The 23,412-nt window shown below is 37.2% G+C and overlaps 1 protein-coding gene across 1 annotated transcript; it reads left to right on the plus strand.

Annotated features, from left to right (window-relative positions):
- The first annotated feature begins 17,288 nt into the window (after nucleotides 1–17,288).
- Nucleotides 17,289–17,639, plus strand: LOC142166830 (uncharacterized). The gene has a single exon (XM_075226319.1). It carries the CDS (start codon nucleotides 17,289–17,291, stop codon nucleotides 17,637–17,639), a length of 351 nt encoding a protein of 116 aa, XP_075082420.1.
- Nucleotides 17,640–23,412: the final 5,773 nt, after the last annotated feature.

Here is a 23,412-nt window from a genome sequence, read left to right on the forward strand (position 1 = left end):
GAATTAATTGAGGCAACCACTATGTTCAGGGATGAAAGGAGAGATGTTTTCAGGTTTGGAAATATATAAATGACTCCTCTTCTAGAAGAAATAGGATGCTTCGCCAAGTTACCATGGGATAGTCTAGGTCTACTAGTACTAGAAAATCGTACCTCACGTGATTTTCTAAAAATGCTAGGAATTGAGAAGAACGGCAAACTGGTTTGCCTGAAGAAATCCTACATCCCCTTTGAATTTCTCTATGAGCGATATGGGCACAACAAATCATATCACTTGCATCATGAGGAGCTAGCCATTATCTCTTTGGGATGGGTACACCGCCGGTCTATGTCTTCATAGTCTATTTCTTGGGTTTGCTGATCTTTCCGGTGCAAGGAGGGAGAATTCACACTCGCTTAGCCATAGTTGCTAGGACCGTGATGGAGGGTAGCGAGGGGCAGAAATACACCATCATGCCTATGATCTTAGCCGAGATATACCATGCTCTTGATCGGTGCAAGCATGGGTTTGGATATTTCGAGGGTTGTAATATCCTACTACAAGTTTGGCTGCTATAACACTTTCAGGGGAGAAATTATTGCCAGGAGCTTCTACATAGGCCACTGAATGACTACATAGCCAGTCATCATCCAAAGTAGATGACGTTCGCTCCAGACAGGTTTGCTAACTTGGGAATTCTGTAGGCTGGGTGCGTTTCATCAGTAATCTGACAGATGAGCAAGTGCATTGGATGTTTGAGTGGTTTCCAAGTAGCGAGTTAATCATCAGGTCCAAAGGAACTACTCACTTAGTACTGATCAGGTTGCGAGGCATCTACACTTGCACTCCTATAAGGGTAATGAGGCAAGCTAGGAGGAGGCACGTCATACCTCGGGTTTCCAACATGGTTCAGTATAAAGTAGATTTCAAAGGAGATGTTATCCCATTTAAGTTTGAAGCCCAGCACTTGTGGAACCAAAAGATCATTGTGGATGGAGAGACTATTGAACCAGACATATACCATGCCGGTCATATGTATTACTATCTCTCATGGTTGGAAGACGACATAACCGGGATATCAAATCGGGGGTCAATCTGAAAGATAGAATCATAGATGAGGTGCCTGAGGCACAAGTAAAGGCTACGCAAAAAAGTGTTCGAATTTGAAGCTAAACACCTGGAGCAGCATAAGGTGGATATGGAAGCAATCAAGGAATGGAAGAAAATTGCAAATAAGTCGACAGAGAGGTTGAGCACCTAGAGCAAGGATCACTACAGGAAAATAGGTCTTTAACGATGGAAATTTCAGTCGTTAAAACTCCAAATCCGATCGTTATCAGTCAATTATGATGGGAAAAAAACTAGTCGTCACCGGTCGTTAGTGCCTCCGTCGTTAAAGGTAAACAACCGAATTTTGATCCCATCGTAAAAACTCTTTTAACGATGGCAAGGAATCCAGTCATTATACCAACATTAGCGAGGGGATTTTCCCATCGTTAAATATCGTCCCAGTCGTTAAACACTTCACTAGCAGTAATCAATTTTCAGTCGTTGTTAGTGTTTGGCGACCGGAATTCCATTCGTTAGTTGTATGTACTTTCAACGACATGCTTTTCAAAAACCAAAATTTTCCTTCGCTAATGTGAAATTTAAATTAATAAATATATTACACGCATTCAACATGATACAAAGAATGAAGTCAATATTGACATAAAACGTCTTTTTTAATTATAAAGAACTAAAGCATCAAAGTAGAAATAATATATTACATCCAAATTGCATGATCCTTTTTTTTCAATTCCTTAAAGAAAACAGAAAATTAAAGAGAAAGTGAGATAGTAGTTTGTACAGATGACGACAACTCCTAATAAAACAAAATAGATTTCCATTGTTCTTCAACAATTCCAGCTGCTAATTCAACTTGCTCGGAATTATCTTTAAGGATGATTCTTCAAACTTCTTCGGGCCCTTTATCTATTAAAAAGGTTCATATTAATTGAGTAAGAAACACGATTTAATATTGGTAAGTTGCTACCACACAGTAAAATGTAAAACCACGAAGCGAAGAACATTTCAAAATACTATAAACAACCAATGCTTCTTATAACAACGTTACTAAATCCAACATTAAGAGTATCATGAAACTTATTACAAATGCTCGCCAACAGTATAATAGCCATAATATTGGGAGCAAATGATATCATACAAAAAAGTAGTACTATTCCCTCCTTTTGCACAATGGTGTTTAGGAAGAACCTTAGAAAAAACTAATTTATCTTTAACAAGAAAGAAACACTCAAGATTGAATTATTGGTTATTTAGAACTTCACAAGTTACTGTGTTACATAACCAAAATGGGAAAAAACAATTGAAGCGAGGTACATCAGTTAGGTTGCAGCAACATGGCTAAAGCAATTTGTTTAGGTGTAACAATTTCGAACAATGTTACTTACCCAAAAGCAGCAACATTGCTAAAGCAAAGGCAATATTAATTGGAATAAAGTGGAGTTCTATCAAGTGGAAGAATTGTTGACTATAAGCAGAGTGTCATGTTTACTGGTGTTCATCGTTCTTTTTGGCAGGAGTAGGAGTCTCATATTTGGTCAATCAGTGGCTTATTAGTATAAACCAACATATTTAGAACTTCTTAGAGTCATTGCAGAAATAAATATTGCATGGTGAATACACGTCATTCCAAACTTTTAAAGGAACAAATGAACATTTCTGTTTTACAGTATATAGTCAATACTAGTGACAGTTGAACTTTTTTTGTCCTGATATATAGTCAATATTAGTGTAATATGTTAGACTTGTGCTCTGAATTTACTTCACTTGTTTAAGCATCATGATTTTTGCCAAGAATGTGCACTTAAGACTAGATGTCATTTCCTATTGATTTCACTGTTCTTCAGCAACTATAGTCATTTATTTATTGTATTTTTTACAGGTGCTTGCAAATAGGCCTGATATCATAAGAGAAGATTACATGAATGAACTTTGCATTCGTTATCTCGGGTTTCATTTGCACGACTCAAAATCACCACATATATCATGTTTAATACACAAGATAGTAAAAAGATACTAAACTGTGAATTTGGTCCACATGAATTTGCATCTTTTTGCTTGCCAAGCACATATAATATTATATGTTCAAACAATGAATCTAAGATGCACATATCTAATTGGATTATTAGAGTAACTATACATATATCAAGGTCAGTACTTTATTTAACTAACAATAAAAGATTTCACTAAATTCATTTAAGGATATTCATCATGTAAAAATTGGTAGAAAGCTTGCGCACATGTTAAATACTTTAACTTGTACTTTGTTGACTTGAAGATGGTGCTGATGAAAGTTGATCAACCAGTAAGCTTATAAGATGATCATACTTAGATTCAAAGTCGTCCATACGTTTTTCCAGAGATTCTTTTGCTTTTTTAGTTGCATTCAGCTCGGTCTGTAGTGATTCTTTTTCTTTTCGAGTTGCATTCAGCTTCAATCAGTATTGCAGCCTTTGAGAAGCTGCCGCCTTTCAACTCCTTAGTGGTTATACCACCCCCTAATCCAACCACATGACTCTTGTTTTGAGGTCCAAAACACCTTTCTATTACCTCGATATTCGTAAGAGATGGCTCAGATTGTACCGGCTCTTGTATTTCAGCCTATAAAATACAAGAAAAATTAAAATAACAAAATACATAAAAATAAAATGAAGGATGTAAAATGAAGTTCATCAGTAAACATACATATTTTTTACTAGCTTCAGGTTCTACAAGCGTGTCGTCTTTCTTGTGAGTCTCAAAGAATATAGTCGGCATGTTCGGTGGATTACCGTCTTTGCCTCCCTTCATATTTAAATAAACAAGTCAAATAAAGACATTAAACACTGCCTGAAGATCCCCCCTTAGTTTGGAGCAAGTGGCATCAGAACCTGCCTCAGTAGTGCTGGACTGCTGCAGCAGAACATTGCCATCAAGAAAGATATATTGTCATGACAATTGCTGATTAACAGGAGAGTGGTAATAGCTCTAGCCCTATGAAGGTAAAAGATGTCGACCAGAAGACTAGATCACCTCAAGTTGAAAAACAGTAAAAAGATCCCATGCAGAAGATTTATATAGTACCAGTCAAGTCCTTTACTTCCATATTATTCTGTTGCATTTTTTTTTTAGAATTAGTAATTCTGTAACATTGCTAAACCAAACATGTAAAATCAAAGCCAATAAACAGTGTATTTTGCAGTTCAAGGTGCAAAAATTAAACTGGAAAAAACACTCTTCAGCGAATATGAATCGGATTGCACTGTGCACTTACCAGTTCGTAAATAATTTCTCTAATCGGCTTGCTACCCGTACAATGAGGCATTCTCAACTTAAACCTATTGATCGAGTTTCTAATACTTATTTCCTATATTAAGAACAAACCATTAAAATCATGAACTGTTACTTACAATAATAAGAAGTTAAAAAGTAGTTATGAAGTCTTACCTTAAATTTTTTACTTAAAAAATATTCCTTGACCAACCATTCCCAATCACTCTTGTCTAGTGTCTACCTCCTTCGGGACATCTTTTAGAGCTTCATGCAATAGCTTAAACTTCACATACATGTACAACGATCCTCTCCAATTAATCCATAACTTTTTCATATGGTTTAAGACATGATCTCTTTGATGATTCATGCCATCACTGTCAAATTTGTCCTATAATATTTTGCAAAATCATCAATCAAGAAAGGAAAGGACTTGAAAATTATCAAAAAGGCAAATTAGTAATGCAGCCACTTTCTAATTGATTTGAAAAACAAAGTTGTTTCAGCGCCTTAAGTTTGACGAAACGTGTTAAGATGAAAGTAAGTGATTCAGCTAGGACGTGCAATAAACTCACCGTTGTCAAAGTCAAGTTTCGCTCCGCAATAATAAATATTGTAAAACTGCCTAATAAATGCATTGCTCTCATAAATATAATCAAGCAGTTCAATAAATAACTCGCACTCAATCCTTCAGTAATTAACGCATATTTCCAAATTTCCTACCCTACATTCGCGTCTATAAATAGATACCTCTTGTAACTCAATTGTGTAAAGTAAATTGTCAATCAAGTTAGTAACAAGTTAGAGAAAAGTCAAGTTCTCTCTTTCTTCCCCTCAAGATTTCTCACACTTATCAAACGAATCCTTCCGAAACCTACACTTGCCTACACCTACACTTATCAATGTCAAGAAGCTTTGTAAAGCATCAACTATTTCACACTATTAACAATGTAATTGGCAGAGATCACTAACAGAGATTCAAGACAACTTATAAATGCAAAAAACCAGCTTAAAAATAGTGATTCACCGTAACAGCTCGCCACATGTGTTCCAACTTATCTTCTCCGATGTTCTTCCATGAATGTACTTGCAACGAACACATATTACGATCACGAACTAATATACCCAAGTGTCTCGAAAATGAGGCTTGATGCTTTCCAACAACCCGATTATTGTAAAAGTTGACTCTAAACTTTTCTCCGGGTTTGAGTTCTGCTACATCTTTATTCTTGTTCTTTCCTCTCACCTTTTTTTGCTTTTCAGGTTCACATAAATCTGTAAAATTTTAACATAAAATAAATTCCAGTCTTATAACAAACAAAAAAATATTAAACTTTAGACCTTGCATCATTTCATCTTCTTGAGCGAGGGAAATATCATCTTCCATCAGATCGAAACTAGGAGGCATAAGATTAGTACTATTATGTGCTAGCTTATTCTGCTCAGAAGCTGTTGAGTTGTGATTTTTACTTTCGCCAACCAGATTTTTCTTTCCAATGCTTCCTTTTGCCGAGCCAGAAGATCTTAAGTTTTGCCCACATCCCCCTGCTAAAGCACTAGGTTGACTGTAAGTGTCTCGTACATTCTTCAAAATAGCTCCAACTTCTGCAAATTTTTATTTGAGTAAAGCATAAAATAACTTCTAGTCTTATAACAAACAAAAAATAAATAATTAAAACTTAAGACCTTGCATCATTTCAGCTTCTTGAGTAAAGGGAATGTCGTCTTCCATCATATCAAAACTAGGAGGCATAAGATTATTACCACTATGTGCTAGCTTATTCTGCTTAGAAGCCCCTGAGTTATAATTTTTAATCTCGCCAATCAGATTTTTTTGCCAACATTTATTTTTGCAGAGCCCAAAGATAGAAAGATTTGCCCCCGTCCCCTTGCTAAAGCCGCAGGTTGAATGTATGCATGATGTACATTTTTCAAAGCTGCTCCTGTTTCTGCAAATTTTGATTTATGTGAAACATAAAACCAATACCAGTCCAATAAGAAACAAAACAAAATAAAAAGTTATAACTTAAGAGACCTTGTATCGCTTCAGAGTCTTGAGCGAGGGGAGCATCCTCTTCCATCAAAGCGAAACCAGGGGGCACAAGATTATTAGTATGTGCAAACTTATTCTGCTCAAAAGCTGTTGAATTGTGATTTTTTACTTTCTCCAATCAGAGTTCTCTTTCCAATACTTATTTTTATAGAGCCCAAAGATCCAAAGTTGTGTCCTCTTCCCCTTGCTAAAGCACCAAGTTGAATATATGCATGATGTACATTCTTTGAAGTTGCTCCCATTTCAGACTTCTGAAATTTTGATGGATTCATGTCAATCTAAAATAAGATAAAAGTATGGAGTAACTGTTAGCTGAGAAAGATAAAAATCATTAAGATGATTAATAAAATTATTTATCCACACAAAATTTCCCGTGCCAATATTACTGATAAAAGAATTAACTTGTGTTAGAATTAGAAAACACAGACAAAATACCACAAGGCTAAACTTGTAAAACCACATATTTAACAAGATATTGCAGCCATTTTCTTATAGCAAAAATAGAAATCAATATTAGTTCCTGTCAAAAAGGGAAAAACTTTATAGCCAACTGCTGATGAAAGAACTTATCTGTGGTTAGAAAAACAAAGACAACATACATGATACAACAAGGCTGCACTTGTAAAACCACATAAGAAAAGCGAGAGAACCTTTCTTGCAACATGCCAGCCTTTATTTGAAGGATCGTCGCCATAAAATACTTGTAATTCTTGGTTTGCTAATACAAATGGCTCATTAGTTTTCAATAATCGCTGACGGTTAACACTCATAAAGCCATATTCATCCATTTCAACTCTTTTTTCTTGATCATACACATCAAACCACATACATCTAAATAAGATCACTCTTTTTCCTCCAATAAATTACAATTCAAGAATCTCAGTAAGTTCTCCATAATAATCAATATTTTTATTCTCTTCATCTGTCTCACCAAATACAACCACCCCGTAGTTTTGAGTTTTCAAACCCCTGTCATAGTCTTCCACGTGAAACCTATATCCATTAGTAATGTAACCTTTAAGACGTCTTACATATGGCAGGGGACCACGTGACAAAGTGAGCAAATCTTTCATGTTCTTACTGTTATCACATTTGTACAATTCAACAACCTATCAAAATCAATTATATAATTTAATTAGCAAATAATATATAAATATTATGTTTAAAAAAATAACAATAGTATATAACTAGTACTAACCTTTTTTTTAAACCAGCTAATGCACTCCCTATCGAAATATTTTTGAGAGGTATCACCTGAAATTTGTGAAAACTCTCTACAAAAAATTAAAGAATAACATGTCATTTTAATTGAAATCATGGATAAAGTATAAGTGAATTATTATGTCGAGTCAATACTTACTCAAGAAATGGTTGAATTTCATCACAGCTCTTCAAAATATAAATATGTGCTTGCTCTAATTCATCTGGATTAAGTTTGTCTATTTTTCCAGCTCTTAATTCTTTTTCAGGTTGACAAAAAACTGTTAAACCTCCATCAGATTCAATAATACCACCATCATAATTTCGCTCAAGGCGATTAAATTTTGTTTCCATTGTATGCAAATACCTTGAACATAAAGTCAAACATTCAGTTGCCAAATATTCTTCCATGATAGAACCTTCTGGGAAAGCCCAAAAAGTATAGCCATCGCTCTACTGGATACATCCATCTATATTGAATAGGTCCAGCAATCATAGCCTCATTAGCTAAATGGATCGGCAAGTGCACCATCACATCAAAAAATGAAGGAGGGAATACCTTTTCTAACTTACACAAAGTTATAGGAATTTGAGCTGCTATCTGTTCTAACTCATCCATTCTTAACCATTTTTCTCCAAGCAAGTTGAAAAATAAAGACAACTCAATAAGAGGTTCACATACAGATTTGCAAAGCATACCGCGTATAGCAAGTGGAAGTAAATGTTGTAAAAGAACATGACAATCATGACTTTTTAGGCCAGAAATTTTGCGATCTTTAGTGTTGACACACTGAGATATATTTGATGAATATCCATCTGGAACCTTTAATTTCTTTAGGAATCTGAAAAATATGCTCTTCTCTTCAGGAGATAACGTATAACATGCTGTCGGTAGCTCATATTTATCCCCATTTTTAATTGGATGCAATTCTTTCCTTATGTTCATTGCATGCAAATCCAAGCGAGCTTTTATGGTATCTTTAGTTTTTCCTTTGACATTTAAGATTGTCCCCAAAATATTGTCACATACATTTTTCTCGATATCTATCACATCTAAATTATGTCGCAACAATAGAGTTTTCCAATAGGGAAGATCAAAGAAAATACTCTTCTTATTCCAATTATCACCCATACTCTCATGTGATATTTTAGGCTTCTTCTTTGGATCCTTTGTTAGTGGTAAACCATCTAAGTTAGCCACTTGATCAAGTATATCCTCACCCGATTAAATTTTGGGTGGTAGTCTTCGCTTCTTAGTGCCATCAAATGACTCTTTATCATTTCTCCATTTGTGATTAAGAGGAAGAAAGCGTCTATGACCCATATAACACTGCTTTTTACCATTTTCTAACCTGATTGAGGATGTTTCTTTATTGCAACATGGGCAAGCTAATTTTTCTTTTGTACTCCATTCAGATAAATTTACATAGGCCGGAAAGTCATTAATGGTCCATAATAGAGCTGCATGCAATATAAAGTTATGTCTGGTTGACGCATCAAAGGTCTCCACTCCAGTTTCTCATAATTCCTTTAATTCATCCATCAAAGGCTGAAGATAAACATCAATTACATCTCCCGGACTTTCAGGACCAGGAATAAGCATCGACAAAATAAAATTCTCTTGCTTCATACATAGCCAAGGTGGTAAATTATAAGGAATAAGTACAACCGGCCAAATGCTGTACGTGGTTCTAGAACTTTCAAATGGTTGAAAACCATCGCTAGCAAGTCCAAGTCGAACATTACGAGGTTCAGCGGCGAAAGACTGGTGAAGAAACATCCTCAACTCATTCCATCGCCAACTCTTTTTTCATGATGCCATGTCATTAAAGATGATATCTTTGAGGACACAAACAATCTTTGAAGTCTTGGATTTAAGGAAAAATAACGTAAAATCTTGTGCGCTATCTTTTTCCCACTCTTAAATTTAGTTTCTCCACTATATTTATCCTCTTTCCATCTAGATGCTCCACAAACTTTTCAAGATTCAAGAAACTTGTCATCCTTCCAATATAACATGCAATTATTGTTACACGCATCAATCTTCCTGTAAGAAAGCCCAAGATCCCGAATTATCTTCTTTGCCTTATAATATGAATCTGGCAAGTTTGATTCATCAGACAATATATCTTCCTTCAATATCTTCAACAAAATTGTAAATGACTCATGACTCCAATGCCCAATACTTTTGATATGAAGCAATTTAACCATAGTAGAAAGTTTAGAAACTTTTGAATTTTGGTACAATGGTTGCTCAAAATCCTTTAAAAGCCTATAGAATTGTTTTTCTTCAAAATTTGATTCCTCCTCAAGAAAACCATCACCATCAATGTTTGTATTGTCTGCATCAAAATCAGGGTATAAATCTCTTTGGATCCCATGTATTTCATCCTCACCATCAGCTTCTTCAATGTCATCATCTTCTACATCTTTTAAATTTGATTGTGGCTCACCTAACTTTTTCCCGTGATGATACCAAAAAGTATAATTTTGAATTATTTCATGTACTATTAAATGTGACTTAACCATCTCACGTGTTCCCAAAGTTGTATTACAACATTTGATACATGGACAACGTATTACACGCGCTTCACTTAATCTTATAAAATAAAAATTTTAAAAATTTTCCACCCCAAGCTTGTAAGCATTACCAAGTCGGTCATGGATAAGTTCCATCCATTTCTTATCAGGTGCCATAATCTAGTGCATGTGTAATATATATGTATATATGATTAAAATAATGTATTAGCCAGAAGTAAATATTTATTCAACAAGCCAACAAATAAGCAAACACTTCAACTTGTATGTAGTACAAATGTATACTAAAGCAAAATTGATAATAATCACCGTATTGTCTTTTAAATGCCTAATTCAGATTGAAAAATCTAAAATAAAAGCAAACAGAGGTTATATATGTGAGCTTTCTAAAGTATCACAACCACGATCAATGCTTTAGAAACAAAACAATGATCATCTTACAACTTTTACAATAATGAATACAAATATCACTAAGAAATATAATGAAAACAGAACAATAATCAAATAACAACTTCTATTTTCTGGAATCAAAATTAAAGCGTTTATTTTGATTATATCAATTTCCATTAAATATAATGAAAATTGATATAGTAAACTTCCGACCTCTTATTTCTCAGGGCTCATCTGAAATGTGTTAATATATTCATGCCAGCTCCTAATAGAATTAAGCAGCTCTAAGATACTTTTTTTAGCCTGGTGGGACACATTTCTGTCAATACTAAACAATCTGCTCTCTTTGGATTCAAGAAACAGAAACTGCAAAATAGAATTACATTTGCTCTGAATGAACAAGGTAATCAAGTGCTGCTTCATGATTGCCAAGCCTGACAACTCTATTTCCAGCGACCCACTCAGCTATTTTATTTTAAAGTTACAACATTTTCGCTTATGGTGCACAAGAATTACATTTTGATAGATTTAGATCTCAACACGTAAATTAATTCTAATTAAGAAATATAGTTCAACTTTATTTGGCCAGAACATCATCTTCTAGGTAAGATAAGAAAACAGTACTTGATCAATTCATTAAATTAAATAGCAAAGAATATTTCAGAGAACTAGTCAAAGAAGTTTTTTTTCTTCTGTAGTAATTTTATATAATAGTAAAAGGCAATAATTTTTTTTAATAAAAAATAACATCAGGCCTTGCTATTTTTATCCCACTAACATATTATTTGCATTGTTACATGGAGTTTCTCTATTGAACTTTCTGAAATAATATATTAATATTGTAATAATGTTTTTGCAGATTGCTTTGATCACAAATGGTCACAAGAAGAGGTTTTTCAGGAACTAAATAGTGAAGAACTAAGGAACACCACATCTAAACACATATTGTTACAAATTAAGAGGCAAATTTAATTCCTACAAACATGTTTGATTCTTAAATCTTAATCTTCCAGCAAGCAAACAAATAGCAGAGGTACTACAAGAAGCCTCGCCATAAAAGGGCGTCAATGTAACTATAAATATGTAAAATATACATATAATTCTAAGAAGAAATCCAATATTTGAAAAGCAGAGAGATTAAAAAAAGACGCGATTTCACAATAGTTATTATTACAAGTTTGCCGACACAGATTCACCATTATAACTTGACGGACGAAAACAGGGGGAGTATAGATAGAGTGACGGAGAGAGAACAGAGGGAGGAGATCGGAAAAGAATCCAACAAAAAAGACGAAAAAGCAGAAGGAAAAATCATCCAAATACCCTCCAAGCCCATCGTTACCCTCTCTCAAAAATCCCAATGCCTAATTTCATCTTTTCTCTTCCTATCGATTAAACTCATCCCAAACCCAATTATTTTTTTCGACAAAATCAGCTCAACATTAGCTCCAACATAATCCCAAAACAACCCCAAAATGCAACAGTAAAATGAAAACTAAAACCCAGAAAAACTAGCTCCAAAATGCCACCAACATTTCAGCCGAAAACTCCATGTAAACAAGTTGAAAATCAGTCCAAACATGCCTCAAAATAGCCCTTCTTTTAACATAAAACAACAACATTAAAGAGTAGTTATAACTTGAGTTTACCTTGACAAGAAGGAGAACAGAATCCTATTAGTGTTGACACAGATTCATCAGAGAAGACAGATTATAAGCTACGTACAACAAGAAGCCCAATTTTTTTTGTGATTATTTGTTGAGTTTTGCTCTGCTCTGTATATGTAGTGTTAACTTCAGAACTTCTTCGCCGATTGAGTAGTGGTTGTAGAGAGAGCCCTATTTGTTCGTGATTCTTTGCCTCTTCTTTGCTGAAGTTGTTGTGCGCGATTTAGGATAGCATTAGGGTGAGAGATTGTAGGGTTTCTTTGATAATTTGGGGCTTATGTGCGGATAGTTGGTTGAGAAAATAAAGAAGGGAAAAATTAGCGCTCGTTTTTCCTTTTTATTCAAATTTAACGAGGGGATTGGCATAAATTTAAGGACCGGAAATAATTCCCTCGTAAAAAATACAGTAAAAAATAACTTTAACGACCATAATAAATATTGGCCTCTATAAGTACACATATAACGACTGAATTAATTTTCTTTTGTGAAGAAGTGGTTGTTAAAGATATCTTTTCTTGTAGTGGATTAATGGAACTAGAGGGAAAGATGAGAAAGAGGTTTTGGGATTGTCAAGGCATGGACTATGATGAAGGAGGAAAGATGGCGATGGCTTACTTGCTACTCGATATGCGCGACCTGGGAAGTGTGATCGATGGAGTCAAAAGAGCCAAGCATGGAGAATGTCCTTCTGAGACCAAATAGACTAGGAGATAATGATTCTTTATTGCTTTATCGATTAGATTTTGTTAGCTTTAAATGTAATAAGGCTTCGTGCCATTAGTGACTTCAAATTATTATTTCGATTTAGTAAAGGTTGATTTGATTTATTTTTTGCATTAATGGAATGAGGCAACATTGGCATGAATTTTATCCAAGTCTATATGTTGCTTAGGCCTACCTCGATCACAATGAGGTCTCCAAATTAGGATGCGAATTATTGCATGACCTTACGTGATACTTGCTTAGATGTTGCAAAAACTCTTTTATTTAGTCTTACTGACTTGGTTACCTTTTTGTTTTTCTTTCTTTTCATCATTCCCATTCCCAAAGATTGGTTCGTACATTCTGACATCATCAGCATACCACACCAGATCCAGAGGTCCTCCACCTCCTCCTCCACCTAGCGACCCCAAAATCAAAAGCAAAGACAAGGGGAAGATGGATGATTTAAGAGGTAATCGAAAGGACAACACTACGATAACAGAGAATGTTGAAACCTCAGACGGAAGAAGTACTCCAGGACAAAATGAGTTAGTCCTACGGTTGGAAAAAAACATCTTGGAGCTACAAAGTGAGCTTGAGCAGGTCTGAAATATTGCAAACCTCTCCCTTACTCTAAATGACCCCTAAATCAACCACCAGAACACCACTACCCAAAATAAAACACCACCCCAAAATACACAAGCCCAAAATCCTCCACCCAAAGCTCCAAAAAATCCTCCCGCAACGCATCAATATCATAACCCCTCACCCCCTCAAAACCTTAACCCTCCACAAGTTTAAAACCCTCAAAAAAACCACCATCACAAAGACCCAGTATCCACAAAGAACCACTTATCATACCCCTCAGAACATGCCACAACCTACCCTCGATCCCCCTCAAACCTCAATCAATGATCACCCATATATTCAAGTCCTATTAACACACCAAGGCCACCTAATATACATGGAGACCTTACTGCACACACCACCACATACCCTATACATACCCGAACCAATCTAGAAGGATTTGCTCATCCAAAATATGGCGAAGGAGCTAAAGAAGCTGTCAGGTAAAGTTAGAGTGTTGAAGGCAGGAAAGGCGTTGAAGGTTTGAACTACGAAAACTTGTGTATCTAGCCAGATATGAAACTGTCAGAGGGTTTCAAACCTCCTAAGTTTGAGATTGTTGATGGAAGCAGTTACCCTAAGGTGAATTTAAGAACCTACTATGACAAGCTTGTAGAAGTGGGGAAGAACGGGCAAATCCGCATAAAGCTGTTCATGCAAAGTCTTACAGGTGATGCGTTATCCTTGTATATTAGCCAAAACCCAAAGAAATGGGCAAACTGGGTGAGTATGGTATCTGATTTTATGGATCGATTCAGGTTCATCACAGAGAACGTGCCAAACATTTTCTATATCCAAAACCTCAAGAAGAAGCCAACAGAAACCTTCCGCGAGTTTGCTACTTGCTAGAGGTTAGAGGCCGCCAAGGTGAGGCTGCCACTAGAAGAAGAACAAATGAACAAGTTCTTTGTCAGAGCTCAGGATCCACAGTATTATGAAAGATTGATGGTTATAAAGAATCACAAGTTCTCTAAAATTATCAATTTGGGAGAAAGAATAGAAGAAGGAATCAAGATCGGTATAGTGACAAATTTGGAGGCGTTGTAAGCCACCAACAAAGCCTTACAATCAGGAGGTATTTCGAAGAATAAAGAAGTGTGTACCGTGATGATAGCCCAGTGCTCTAAGTCTCCCCTTACCTATCAAACACCTCTACCCATATAACAATCCCCACCTCCAAAATACCAATACCCAGCCACTACTTACCATACCTATAATACCCAACCTGCAAATTACCATTCACCTTCTCCCGCCCGCCAAAATTATAGAAAGCCACGACCAAACTTTGACCGCAGGACTTCCAGATAATACACCTGTATCGCTGAACCCATAGCCCAACTATATGAGAGACTGAAGGCCACTAGGTATGTCACTCCCATTCCTGTTGTTGCTGTTAAAAATCCTTCCTAGTGGGTTAACCCAACAAGACTTGTGCCTACCATTCAGGCATGATGGGTCATAATATTAAGGAATGTCGTATGTTGAAAGACAAGATCTAGACGCTGATCGACACCAAAGTTATAAAAGGTAAGGAATCAGCGCCGAATGTCCGCAATAACCCTCTTCCTTATCATAGAGGTGAGGGAGTGAATGTGATAGAAACTGATGAAGAATAGGATCAAGAAGGATCCATCGGACTTATTCGAGAGGGGGACGCTCCCAAAACATCCCCTGTCACCCTCTCGCTGATTGTGATGCAAACCCAGGCACCATTCGAGGTCGAGGTAGCTACGCCCTTCATTGTGATGGTAGCTCCAATGCCGCCTTATAAGTCTGATGCTATTCCATGGGATTATGTGACAGAGGCGAGGAGAAAGGGAAAAGCCTAGATGGAAGAGACAGGTGCTGCACAAGGAATGACTAGAATCGGCAGAGTTTACACACATGAAAATCTTAAAGGAACAAGTAAAGAGACCGCACCAAAACCACCTGTTATAGAGACATGCACTGATGATCTTTGGAGGAAGGTACGTGTGAGGGAATACTCTGTTGTTGATCACATAAATAGGACTCCCGCCCAAATATCCATCTTATCACTATTGCAAATCTCATATGCGCACAAGAATGCCTTGATGAAGGTGTTAAGTAAAGCTTATGTGCTTACCGGTATCTCTAGAGAGGAAATGGCGAATATGGTGGGGCAAATACTGGAGAGTCACAAGATTACTTTCCACGATGACGAGCTACCGCCGTAAAGGTTGAGTCACAACAAAGCATTGCACATCACTACGAAATATGAATATAAGTTTATTGCCAGGGTTTTGATAGATAGGAGTTATAGTTTGAAAATATCCCCGCTGACTAATTTGAAAAGAATTGGTATAGGCCTGCATGAGATACGGATGGGAAGTATGAACGTGAAGGCATTTGATGGGTCTCAGAGAGGCACTATAGGAGAAATCAACCTTGATCTACAGATGTGCCAACCTGGTTCGATGTTGAATTCCAGGTGCTAGATATATCCGCCACTAATAACTTGTTACTGGGACTACCATGGATACACAGAGCTGAGGAAGTCGCTTCTACTCTACACCAGTTGTGAAGTTCGTGTGGAATCATCAAGAGGTGATTATTCATGAAGATGGAAGTAACCCTATCCATACCAACCAGATTGTGCTAGTTATCGAGAATATGAGGATATTGGGAGGAGAGGCATACCACAACAATGAGAGGATAAATGCAATCGAGAAGGGGCGATGGAGGAGCAACAAGATAGAGAGCATACTGATGTGGTTGGGGTACGAACCAAGCAAGGGTCTTGGTCCAACGCTTTAAAGGATCACAGAACCAATACAGCCATAATATCATGGCACAACCTTTGGTCTCGGATATGAATACACCGTAAAAGAATATAATGATTGGACACCGCCATGGCATGACTTTTACTATCCATTGGAACAACCCATACCACCGTTGCACCAGACATTCCACCAGACTGGTGTGATTTGGGCATCCGAGGAAAAGGGGTTTTGGCCGGTATGAGGAAGTTGTTTCTGGACGAGGAAAATATGGACTGCAATGCAATCATGGAGGAGGAGGAGGAGTAGGAGGAAGACCTCACCATTCAGACTGTGGGAGAAGGAACTGTTCTTAAGAACTAGACTACTGCACCATCCCGGGCTCACCGAGCACGTGGGTAGCCTTGGATGAACTAGCATGATTAACTTTTAAAGTTGTTTTAGCATTTAAGGTATTTTTAGTGTTTTGAAATAATTACTCGAGACATTGAGTCGTACTTGTTGACAGTTTTAAGTTTTATTAAGGCATGATTGCTTTTCGTTTATTTATATTATTATCTTTCTACATTCTTTTTCAGCAAATTATTGCCTATCCTTATGAACCTACGACCGTGACATGTAATGAGACAACGCAACATAAGGAAAGTGATTCGAAAAATTTGGAAGATGATATAATACCTGAGGAAATTGTCAAAGAGGTAGAGAATTTTGAGAACAAACCAAATGCCAATTCTGAAGAAACTGAGGCAGTTAACTTAGGGGATTCTAAGACAGTGGCAGATATTGCTAAGTGAGTTAGACATCATCTATGTGACTCAAAAGGCGGTCAAGTGGTAAGCATTGGCCGATCACTTGGCAGAGAACCCCGTAGACAGAGAATACGAACCATTGAAGACGTATTTTCCCGACGAGGAAGTATTGTTTGTAGGGGAAGATATTGCCAAAATATATGATGGTTGGAGGATGTTTTTTGACGGAGCTGAAAACTTCAAAGGAGTGGGCATTAGAGCTATTTTGGTATCAGAAACCGGTCAACATTACCGGGTATCTGCCAAGCTCAGGTTCCCATGCACCAACAATATGGCAGAATACGAGGATTGCATCATGGGATTCAGATTGGACATGGACATGAATATTCATGAGTTGCTGGTAATCGGAGATTCAGATCAGCTGGTACATCAAGTACTCAGAGAATGGGCTACCAAGAACACTAAAATATTGCCATACCTACACTTTGTGCAAGAGTTGATCAAGAGGTTCATGAAGTTAGAATTCAAACATGTTCTGAGAATACCGAACAAGTTCGCAGATGCACTAGCTACCTTGTCTTCCATGATACAACATCCAGACAAGAATTTTATTGATCCTATCTCGATAAAGGTTCGTAAACAACAAGCTTATTGTGCTTATTTTGAAGAAGAGTTCGAATGAAATCCATGGTTTCACGATATCAAAGAGTATTTGGAGAAATGAGAATACCCAGGAAATGCTATGCACACTCAGAAGCGTACGCTTCGAAGATTGGCTAGACATTTCTTTCAGAGCGGAGGAGTTCTGTATAGAAGGACTCCTGACTTGGGACTGCTACGATGTGTCGATGCCAATGAGGCATCTAGGTTGTTTGAAGAGATACACGTCAGAACATACAGACCTCACATGAGCGAGTTCGTTATGGCCAAGAATATATTAAGGACAGGGTACTTCTTGATGACTGTGGAGAGAGACTATATCAAATATGTTCAAAAGTGCACCAATGCCAAGTACATGCAAATATGATATAGGTGCCACCCAATGAACTCAATGCAACGTGTTCACCCTGGCCTTTCTCTGCCTGGATCATGGATGTCATCAGACCGATTGAACCGGCTGCTTCAAACAGACACAGATTCATTTTGGTGGCTATAGATTACTTCACAAAGTGGGTCGAAGCCACTTCCTATAAAGTTGTGACTAAGAAGGTCGTAGCAAATTTTTTCCTAGATCGTATTATTTTCCAATACGGAGTACCTGACTCAATCATTGCTAAATATGCTGCAAATATCAACAATGATCTAATGAAAGCCATGTGTGAAACATTCAAAATCAAGCACCGAAACTCTACAATATATAAGCCGCAAATAAATGGAGACGTGGAAGCCGCCAACAAGAACATCAATAAGATATTGAGGAAGATGGTGGACAATTAAAAACAATGGCACGAGAAGATACCGTTTGCTCTACTCGGATAACACACCACGGTCCGCACGTCAACTGGGCAATTCCCTATTTACTGGTCTATGATACTGAAGTTGTCATACCCGCCAAGGTGGAGATTCCTTCCCTAATAATCATAAAGGAAGCCAAGCTCAGCGGTGTAGAATGGATACAGAGCCGGTACGAGCAACTGGCTTTCATTGACGGTAAAAGGATGAATGCAGTGTGTCATGATCAACTTTACCAGAATAGAATGGCAAGGGCTTTCAACAATAAGGTAAGACCGAGGTAATTCATACCGGGAAATTGGTGTTGAAGTGGATCTTCCCACACCAGGATGAGGCCAAAGGAAAATTCTCACCTAACTAGCAAGGCCCTTACATGATTCACTGAGTACTGAAAGGAGGAGCACTTATACTTGCAGAGATGGACGTAGAAATATGGCTAAAACCTATCAATTCGGACACTGTCAAGAGATATTATGTCTGTGATTGTATTCACACTTTCTTTTGATGTAACATGAACTATGCTTGACATGATTCATGTTTAAGACGGGATACGTAGGCAACCATATGGGTTCGGTCACATCATAATAAAATCTTCATTACCTTCTACGATCAGGAACTGGGGCAAGTTTCGAGTTTTCGTCAATCTCATCACGTCAAGGATCGCCAAGAAGTGTGTCGCCGAGAATATACATGTAAACTGGGGTAGAATTTTGAGGAAGGTCCTCAAAATTCCTAGTTGAGAAGGTCACAATGTCTCAAAGCATGTCACAGCCTATGATTTGACCAAACTGTTTACTTTTATACATTTTTACACAAAATTTACCTTAAATGTATATTTTAAAAAAATCGCATTTCTATAGTAGCCAGATGTTACCTAGGGTGACTCGAACAAGGCGTCAAGACAAGGAGCAAAGGCGTAATGCGGAATCAAAAGCACGAACTGACCATTCCCCCCAAAACTCATATTTTTTATTAGAATGCAGGCATAACGGACATAACAAGTATGTCCACGAATATATAACAAGACCGCTATCTGCACACCGACAGAAGTTGCCAGGCACAATCGCGTCAAGCTAAGAACCACTTTTCTTTATCATATTTAATCTTTGCTTTCCTCTGCATAGGTCAAAGCACACCCCTTATTACATTGCATAAGGCTAAGCATTGCCCTCATTACATTAAATAGGGCTAAACACTGCCCTCATCATTGCATAAGGCTAATACAACCTTTCTTTGCATGAGACTAAGCATTGTCTCCATTACATTGTATTAGGCTAAGCACTGCCTCCATTATTGCATAAGACTAAGAACTTCCTTCCTCCTCATAGGGTTAAGCATTGCCCTCATTACATTGCATGAGGCTAAGCACTGCCTCCATTATTGCATAAGGCTAAACATTGCCTTTCTCTGCATAGGGCTAAGCAGTGCCCTTATTACATTGCATGAGACTAAGCACTGTCTCCATTACATTGCATGAGGTAAGAACTGTCTCCATTATTGCATAAGGCTAAACGCTGCCTTTCTCTGCATAGGTCTAAGCACTTCCCTCATTACATTGCATGAGACTCCATTGCATTGCATGAGGCTAAGCACTGCCTCCATTATTGCATAAGGCTAAGCACTGCCTTCCTTTGCATAGGGATAACCACTGCCCTCATTACATTGGATGAGGCTAAGCACTGCATCCATTATTGCATAAGGCTAAACACTGCCTTTCTTTGCATGAGACTAAACGCTGTCTCCATTACGTCGCATGAGTCTAAGCACTGACTCCATTATTACATAAGGCAAAATGCTTCATTTCTCTGCATAGGGAAAAACACTACCCTCATTACATCGTATGAGACTAGGAACTATCACTGGCAGAAGGCTAAGCATTGCCTTATCTCGCTCTCGCAAATGACTAAGCATCACATGTTCCTTCTATCAAACTATCGATATCGCCGCATCTTTGCATTTCATTGGCTGAAACATCGCCACATTATCCGAAGGCGTCATAGTCTAAAGGAATCATCCTCATAGCCCGAACACATCTTGCCATGGCATATGGATCTCTCGAAACTGCATATCATTATTTCAAGGCGTCATAGTCTAGAGGTACCATCCTCATGGCCCGAGGACATAATTTCATGGCCTGCGAATCCCTTATCATACGCTTCATGTCCCAGGACGTCCTGGTCTAAGGACATTATCCTCTTCGTCTGAAAGACAACTCTCATAGTCCAAAGGGATTTTGCATCATGTTTAAATTTATGCAATAACTACATATATTTGCGTGCATCTTATTTTAAAAGTTTTACATGTAACTCGAGAGGTAACCGTTTTATAAACAGGAGCAATTCTCGCTCCAGTTTTCGTTCACAACATTCACATTCTTTGACTGTTTCAAACGTAACTGATGATCAGCAATTGATTACTCTTTATTGTGTAACCGCTCAAATATTTGCCTTGTACATCCATAATATTCAAATTTTCATTCATAGCTCCATCAGAAATTATCTGTTGCTTATGACGTTGTCCTATCCAATAGAAGATCCTTATTCGAAACGTATGCCTTTTTTTTATAATAACTCCACTAACCCTGTTCGTCATTGGATCCAGAACTACACACGGTCTGATTTCCGTAACACCAAGGATATGTAGGCAACTCAGGAATCAGGGTTCGGCCCCATTTTTTCCAACATACCTCATCCTCGCCCATTCAGGCAAAATTGGCTATCATTTTCCTTTATCCGACAACTCTTTCATCATTCCCGGGTAAACAAGGGCAGTTGTTGATACCCAATTTTTTTCTCATAGTTTATAAAGTATTCCATATACTTTCAAAATATCATTTTGCATTATTACCCAATTTACAAGTCATATAAGTATTTTCTATAATATTTTATACTTTTTAAAGCTTTAAAATTTATTTTCTCGCATTTAATTTGTTTAAATATTTATCAATTATCTCTTTAACGTATTTTAGGGTGATTTATTCATCCAAATTTATCATTTTATATAACATGCATTTTATAATATTTCATCCCATTTTTATGTAATTATATGTGCATTTTCTCTATTTTATCTACACTAGTTACAATTCTAGGCTATATTCTATAAATAATTGCATTTATTATATTATTATTGCTAAAATAGTATTTTTAATTTTTTATAATGTTAAGCTATTAGTTTCAAGCATTTTACTGAATAAATAATGTTTTTATTATTTTTAATCATTTTCTATAATTTATTTTTTATCAATTTCGAATATTTAAATTGTAGCCCAATTTTGAGCTAATTTGGACCAAAACCAGACCCAAAAAACACATGGCCCATCTCTTTTATCCATCTGAGGCCCAAACCAAATGACCCTTTACCCGGTCGTGACCGTCTCAATGACTCGCCCCACTCTTTCTTTCAATCTTGGACGTTGATCTCAGAGATCAACGGTCCATAAACTATGTCCCCCTTTTAATTAACCTCACCTAAACCCTAACATCATTTTCACCCGCCCATTGCCCCCAGGTCCTTTCGAACCTTCTCCTCTCCTCACAAACCCTAGTCGCCGCCCTCAACTCTTCTCTGAATCCAATCCATTCATGGATTCTTACCCCGATTTGCTTACCTTTTTTGGGTTACATTGCTTTTACTTGTGTAAATATGGTATTACTTAGAACTTACCCAGTTTTGGCAAGTACCAATCTTTCAAATCAAGAGAAATCGGACTTACTCCTCAAGATTCAAACGGTTTTTCGTCTATATACGTCCATCGCAAGATTATGCGGGTCTGATTTAACAAGATGCTTCGGCCAATCTATGATTCCGGGAAAAATTAGTGTTTTCCTGATTTTTCTCCTAATTTGGTTCTTAATCGATTCTGCATGATCTTATTTCCTTATTCATGTTTGATTAATTGTGTTTCCTTATTTGGATGTTTGATTTTTGCTATTATATAAACCCCCCTTCCTCGTTTCCCTGAGAGACCTTAACAACTATTATTTTTCTCTCACTCACACTTGTCCTATACTACTTTGAAACTTAATCTCTAGGCCGGATGAAAGCCAAGGCCACCGAAATTCAATTATTGGACCTTTCTCAGTGTGAGCACTGTCCGGGGTTCATCTGAAATCCTTGGGAACTATGACACACTACGATTCTTGGGTTCTACTGCTCATCTTGCCATTGACGATTGAGATATTGCTGAAATTGCTATTCTTGTTTACTTGTTTGTCAATTGGTAACTGGTAAGTCCATTGGCCTTCGTAGTTTCATCTTTTGGTTGTATAAATGAACCTTTTGTGAACCAATGTGTTACCATGCTATCTCTGTTTACAGCCCTATTGGCCTTAAAATTAGTTTGTGATTCTAAACTTTTTCTAACACTAGAGCTTGCCTAGTTTGGTAACCAGGATTCTGAATTTCTTACGCATGTTTTATTGTTCTGTATGTTTCTGAGTACTTATGTTTGTTGTCTGCTATGAGCCTATCTCCCTACCTTGCTCAAGACTCTTATGAGGAACCAATTCAATGCCCTAAATATGTTTGGATGCATTGTTTCTACTAGGTTATTCATGTGTAGCCTGTAAACTTCCCCAATGATCATGTAATTTCTGAATGTCATTACTGCCTAAACCTCTAAGACAAGTATGACATGTTTGCGGCAACATTAATGGTGGAGGAGGATGAAGAAGGATATAGTTGCATATGTAGCTCGGTGTCTGAATTGTCAGCAAGTAAAGTACGAGCATCAAAGTACTAGTGGTTTGCTTCAGAGGCTAGAGATTCCTGAGTGGAAGTGGGAGTGTATACTATGGATTTTGTTGTTGGACTCACACAGACTCAGAAAAAGTTTGACGCGATATGGGTCATTATGGATAGGTTGACCAAGTCGGCATATTTCATTCCAGTGGCAGTTACCTATTCTTCAGACCGATTAGCTGAGATCTATATCTGCGAGATCATCCGTCTTCACGGTGTGCCCGTGTCTATCATTTTTGATTGAGGTACGCAATTAACTTTGC

Source organism: Nicotiana tabacum, chromosome 2, assembly GCF_000715075.1.
Source record: "Nicotiana tabacum cultivar K326 chromosome 2, ASM71507v2, whole genome shotgun sequence".
In the NCBI taxonomy this organism is placed as follows: domain Eukaryota; kingdom Viridiplantae; phylum Streptophyta; class Magnoliopsida; order Solanales; family Solanaceae; genus Nicotiana; species Nicotiana tabacum.